Source organism: Austrofundulus limnaeus, unplaced genomic scaffold (assembly GCF_001266775.1).
Source record: "Austrofundulus limnaeus strain Quisiro unplaced genomic scaffold, Austrofundulus_limnaeus-1.0 Scaffold295, whole genome shotgun sequence".
Lineage (NCBI taxonomy): Eukaryota > Metazoa > Chordata > Actinopteri > Cyprinodontiformes > Rivulidae > Austrofundulus > Austrofundulus limnaeus.
This window is the reverse complement of record NW_013952697.1, coordinates 57,053-63,575: the sequence shown is the minus strand read 5'-3', so window position 1 is coordinate 63,575 and position 6,523 is coordinate 57,053. Positions and strand designations below refer to the sequence as shown.

The 6,523-nt window shown below is 38.9% G+C and overlaps 1 protein-coding gene across 3 annotated transcripts in view; it reads left to right on the top strand.

Moving 5' to 3' along the window:
* Positions 1-6,523, top strand: part of fancl (FA complementation group L) — a 52,416-nt gene that overhangs the window by 43,834 nt on the left and 2,059 nt on the right. For 2 of the 3 annotated variants that reach the window (XM_014021493.1, XM_014021494.1), the window contains 3 exons: positions 314-397; positions 3,023-3,068; positions 4,971-5,052. In XM_014021493.1, coding sequence (XP_013876947.1) covers positions 314-397; positions 3,023-3,068; positions 4,971-5,052 — 212 coding nt within the window. The remainder of the gene's footprint in view (positions 1-313; positions 398-3,022; positions 3,069-4,970; positions 5,053-6,523) is intronic. The other variant, XM_014021495.1, reaches the window with a different exon arrangement.

The following is a 6,523-nucleotide window of genomic DNA, read 5'->3' as shown; positions in this document are numbered from 1 at the left end:
AGTCCTGACCTGTAGATGAGTGTAAACTGCAGAGTCCTGACCTGTAGATGAGTGTAAACTGCAGAGTCCTGACCCGACGACGTAGCTCATCTGTGCTGGTTCATTCTTTTGAACATTTTCACTAAAGAAGAACCCATCCAGAGGACCTACTTATTTTTTCTTTTTGATTTTTTTATACCTTTATTACTGAGATGCATCAGGACATGTTTGTTTTAAGTTTTCCTTTGTAGAAACATCAGATGCTCAAATATTTGTTGTGAAGTGTATAAAAGGTATATTGTTTTAATAATGTCTCTCCTGTGTCCATGTTTAGAAAACAACGTGTCCATCAGAGTGGAAGTGGATCCCAGACACCCAAGGATGCTTCCAGAGTGCTGCCTGCTTGGAGCAGAACACGGTAGGTACATCTCCGGACAAGACAGTTCTGAGTGGATGTTCAGGCAGGACAAAAACTCTATATTATTTCTGTTACACCAACACTTGAATTCAACTGCTTTCTCTAAAAAATCGTAACTGTTTTAGCTGCAGAGCCAAACCAGAGCTGGATCTGTGCCTGGAAAACAAAACTCAGTTCCACCTGCCACTTCTAACACAGCAATCCACGGGGAGTTTAGATATCACATTGACCCTAATGAGCCACTCGCAGCAGCTTTAATCTTTGTTTTGATCTGTTTTTTTACTCTTCTAATTTTATACAGTTAACACATCAAAATGTAGACATTTTGTCATCATTTTACTAAAGTCCCAAAATCTGTTTGGGCTTCATAAGTTGATGTATGGTAGAGTTTTGGTCAGTAGCTGCTTTGGAACCATATTTAACCCCAGATCTTATCAAACTGTAATGATAAAACAACATGAGTAATGGTTGGAACCACAGAGAAAAACTCGGACCACTTGCAGATCCAACAAATACCTTAGACTGTTTCACAAGACACCTTCGTCCAGGACTTAGACACATTCCTGCTGCCTCGGTGGGGCATGAACGGACCGAAGTGGTGAGGTGGATCGAAATCAGCCCGTCTCTGATGTGCCCACCGAGGTGGTATCAGAGGCAGAACCACCGACATGTGAAGAAGTGCTGTGGCTCAGTAATATGATGGAATGATGACATTAGTTCATGACCGTGTGCTCACGGTATTAAACAACAAACAAGTTGTAAAAGAGCATTTTATTTTACTAAAAGATTGGATTTTTTATATTAAAGGGATCCATGATTAGTTGTAACATTAGACTTTATTTAACAAACATATATTTTAACTGTAAAATAAAGACTGTAAAAATACTGTAGGATGTTTATTTTTTATAATTTTTAAAAATAAATTTAAACACGGACAGGGCCATTTTATTTACATGCAAAGCATTCTGGGTAAATGATGACGTGGATAGGTCATCGGTGTGAGCGAGCTATATCCACCCTGAAGGTTAATCTTGGACAATATCTGATGATCGGCTCTTTTAAATGAAACCAGAGAGCGTTGACAGAGAGGAGAAGGTAGAAATGACTCAGCCTGTAACTGAAAATATGGATGGAGGACAACAGAGCTGCTTTATGGAAGAAGAACCTCAGCTTAGCCTGTTAGCCTTAGCGCTAGCGCCCACGCTATATTGCCTTATGTGTATTAGCTCGGTGCTAGCGCGACAAACAAGCTAAACTGAGGTCCTCCATCCATATTTTCAGTTACAGACTGAGTCATTTTTGTGTTCCCCTCTCTGTCATGTGGATGGAGGACCTCAGTGATGAGAGGAGAATGTGTAGCGCTGAGCTAATACAAATATATGATGATAGCATCGGGGCTAATGCTAAAGCTAACAGGCTAAGCTGAGGTTCTTCTTCCATGAAGCAGCTCTGTTGTCCTCCATCCATATTTTCAGTTACAGGCTGTCATTTCTACCTTCTCCTCTCTGTCAACGCTCTCTGGTTTCATTTAAAAGAGTCGATCATCAGATATTGCCAAGATTAACCTTCAGGGTGGATATAGCTCACTAGCAGCCTCACACAGAGGACCTATCCATGTCATCATTTACCCAGAATACTTTGTGTGTAAATAAAATGGCTCCATCCGTGTAATCTACTTTTAAACTTTTAGTTTAAAAATGATAAAAACTAAACATCCTACAGTATCTTTAGTCCTTATTTTACAGTTACAATAAATGTTTATCAAATAAAGTCTAATGTTCCAACTAATCATGGATCCCTTTAATAAAAAGAGTTGCGGCCAAGTTTTGATTGAGACTTGATTCTCCCCTGTGGATTTGTTCATTTTTAATTCTCTATACAAAACAACAGATTTAGGAGAAGATATATATAGTCGCAACATAAAACGTGGAGTTTAAACAAATAACAGAAAAACTGAATTTGGAAATAAATAAGAGATGTCAGTGGGCCCTTGTTGAGTGTTGACTGTGTGCTGATGCTGATGATTGTGTTGCAGCAGGTGTGTGTAGTTGTGTGCTGACAGCTGTTTGTTGACGTGTTGGAGTCCATTTCCATCCTCGCTGCTCTGACTGCGCAGCCAGCCGCAGAGCTCTGAGCCTCACGTTTCTGTTTGAGTTTCTGTCAATTGGCGACCATCGTTCCCATGAACCCAGGGTCACGAAACTCCACGCCTGTTGCCTAGCAATGTGACGCAAAAGATATTAAACGCGTGCACGCCAGAGCCACCGAGACGAGAGGCAGGCGGCGACCTTCAAACACAGAAGGCTACACAGGAATATTGCTGTTTGCATGTAGGAAAAATACATTTGATGGTGATGCGGTGCAGAGAGACGAGGCTCCCGGTGGAACGGGAAGCGGCCGTGGTTCAGATGTGACAGCAGCGGCGCTCCTGCACCGGGGCTGCTGTCAAATAAAAGCCAGCATTGGAGGAGATGCCGAGTGCCGACTCTTCAGACTGATTAATTTTCTGAAAGCTTATAAACAATCCTGAAGCATCTGTAGAGGTTTCAAACGCATGAAAACACACTTCCACTCTAATTTAAAGTTACTATTAGAGCTCACATCCATTCTGTTGTGTTGTTGCAGTGGTGACGCCACTGAGGAGCAAACTGAACGCCAACATGCACACGTGGTGAGTAGTTATTTTTTTCTGTTTTCTGTACCTGAAGACAGTTTGAGTGTCATTGTTAAAATGTCAAATATTGTATGTTTTTTACCTTCAGTGAGTTGCTGTGATTATTTTCCTTCTGCAGTTTCAACCAGATGGAAGAATTAAAAAAAGTAGTGTTGGATTTTTACAGGAGATGATTATTGTTTTGGGAATGATAGAGAAATTGAAAAAATTGAATAAAGACAAATTACAGACTGAAGCTTTAAGCTATATACTGCCTTACATTACCCTTAATCTTATTGGAAAGATAGTAATATAATAATATTAGGTATTTAAAACATTTTTAAACACCCCAAATTGAAATACTAATGCGCACCTGATACTATTGAATTATTTATGTATAGAAACTTATGACTTTCTGGCACCAGCATTCTGCACAAACTCACCTGGTAAGGGTAAACACTTTACTGTATAAAAGAACAAGTATTGTAATCTTGTATCTTTTAAATTGGTCAATTTTGATTCATTGAATCATTAGTGATCATGAGTTAAAACCTATTTTATATGAAATGAGCAAAAAGTTTTTTTTCTTGTACATATGAGGTGTATATGCATCTATGCCCCCACCCCCAAACACACACACAGGCCCAGTTATGTGACTAAATGGGTAAAATCATGTGTAATTTGCCAAATTTCTCAAATAAAAATGTGTTTTCTTACTATTTTTGGCTGTGTAAGAAATGCATGTCACTGGCACTTTAAACATTATTTCTACACACTGACCATCTTTCAGCTTTTCTGCTCCAATCTCATGGAAAAGTTTGTAATCAGAGCTTAAACTTAGAACTCTAGTATCTCTGATGTGTTTAAGACCATGATTGATCCCCTTATGTTACAAGTGCAATTTTTTAACAGTCATTTGTTTTGCTGTAAGTTTATGTTTATTGGGATTATGTGTTGTAACTGAGTCTCTGTCTTTTTATACGCTGCCAGTCTTGTCCAGGTCTCTCTTGTTAGAGATCTTTTGATCTCAATGGGATAGACCTGGTAAAATAAGGATGTTATTATTATTATTATTATTATTATTATTATTAATAATAATAATAATATCTACAAAAACTAAAAAACATTTGAATATTTACTGTAATTACAGACAGATAAAAGCAATCGTACCCCTTAAACAGAGAAAAACTCACAGCTGGTCACTGAAACTTGAAAGAATTGATTGACTATAAAGGTAATTATTTTGAGTTGTTCGTGAACAAAATGAGTGGAAAAATGAAGCAGCTCTAGAGATACCAGCCATGACAACTTAACTGTATGTTTTGTTGCACAACTTTTGACAAAATCCCAGCAGTCAACTAGTTTCTGTAACTCTGAGATTTCTGCACTCAGTCACATGTATTTTCTTTAGCTCCCAGTGAGCAAACTGCTCCAGATTTTTAAGTTTAGGTAAGATATTACTTTAATACCAGCAGCTGTACTGTCCCTAATCAAACACTGAAGCCATTTTGAGAAAAAAAACTCCCAAGTAGCTCAGTTTGGCCTAAAAGTGACTTTAGTTTTTATGTTGTTTGACACGTTTAGGATAATCTGTAAATCCAGCAGAATACTGTTAAATTGAAAACCAGCTGCTTTGAGAAAAAGAAATCTGTTCATCACCCCAGCATTAAAAAAAAACATGATTACTCATTTTGATTTGCTTTTCACCACAGGATTTTAACATTTGCATCACTGCGTGACACTCTGCTCTGAAAACAACTTCTCCCTCAGTGTGAGGAAGTGGTTTTTTTTTTTTTTTCTTTTTTTTTTCCTGTTGTGTAGCCGTGGTGGAAGTGTCCTGATCATCCCCCAGTGTCTTTGCAGGCTCATTTGCATGTGGTTAATTAGTGTGTGAAGGAGCTGTCTGTGGTCTGCTGGCAGGAACCCGGACTCCAGCGTCTTGCACAACCTTCGGGATGTTTTGGAGATCGAGTTCCCTTCACCGGCCACCCACGAAAAATCTGTATGTCACACAGTTTCACCTTCTCCATTCCAAACACGTCCATTCTCATCAAGAATAGCTGAAGGAGTCGTGCGTGTTTACATCTTCTGTGTGTTTGAACTCAGGAGGGGGGCGGATGTACACTGCTGCCTATTTTTCTGTCCATTTCCATATTTCTCTCCCTGTGTGTGTGTTGGGTTTCTTTAAGAGCTGCTCTTTTAATTGGGTTGTTTACAGATAAAAATATTAGAATAACAAAGATGGCAGAATTCTGTTCTTTATCAAACTGCTTTAATCACTCAAAACCATTTATCTATATTTTTTTTAATGTTTTTTTTCTCTCCTACCTTAACTGCAGATGGGTTGAAAGGGCGTTTTGTTTATCTGCTGTCGCCGCGGTGATTAATGCCTCAGCTTCATTAACATTCAGAGGAGTGCAGAAAAGTTGGGTTGGCCAGATGTTGATTTTTTTTCTTTTTACCTGCTATCCTCTCCCTTAATGGATGGCTACAGGCAAAAAAAAAAAAAGGAGTAAAGCTTGTCATTATAATAAAAATGCAAACAAGCAGAGAGATGGTGTGTGTTGAAGGTGTTACTGGGTGAAGTCAGCTGCTGGAGATTTACTGGAGACCAGTTTAACAATCTATCATTGCATAATTCACACAGAAAATAGTTTTTCAAAAAAATATTTTTATGTATTTGTTGATTTTAAAATAACTCGAAACGCTGTAGTAACTACGCCAGGCCTATGTGTGGCACTGTGACGCTGCCACGAGAAGAAGCAAGGCATTTATACGATGAGTTGCTCGCCCTCCTCCGGCCAAGCGACTGGTGAAACTCCTTCATGTACCGTAGATGTGCGCACGCCAGCTTGTGACGCAACATAAAAGTTGAATAATGTTCAACTTTTGTCACTGTCAGCGAGGGTTTCATTGACTGACCAATGAGCGGAGAGGATGCTACACACTGCAGTTAGCTAACACTTTAAACTTTATTTTAGCTGTCAGACTTTTCATTATGACACTTCATGAAGTGATTACTAATGTACATAAAAAGGCAGCTGTATGGGAGTTTGTTGGCGCCGGCATGAAGTTGTAACTAAGTTTTTTTCTCAAAGTCGTATGTTAGCGTGCGTTTGTTGTTCATTACCATTAGCATCGCAAGATTTGTTTAGTTTATACGGTGGTAATGCAGACCATTCATTTTTTTGATAACCATCAATAAATTTCACAAGAAGCAGAAGAACCTGTCAAATTTCTTAAAGACAAGCGACCTGCAAGCACGTTTTGCAGCGCAGCCGTCGCTATCGCGTCCAGTGTGTTGAGTTTCAGCTGGTTGTGATGACAACCATTAATCGCTCTCGTTTGCCGCTTCCTGTTTGTCGAGCACATTTCCTGTTGGGTGTGAATTCTAAACACAAAATGAAGATGAGAACAATCTCAGACCATAGATTAGTGGTGGATTTGTGATGCCTATATATAATATATATATA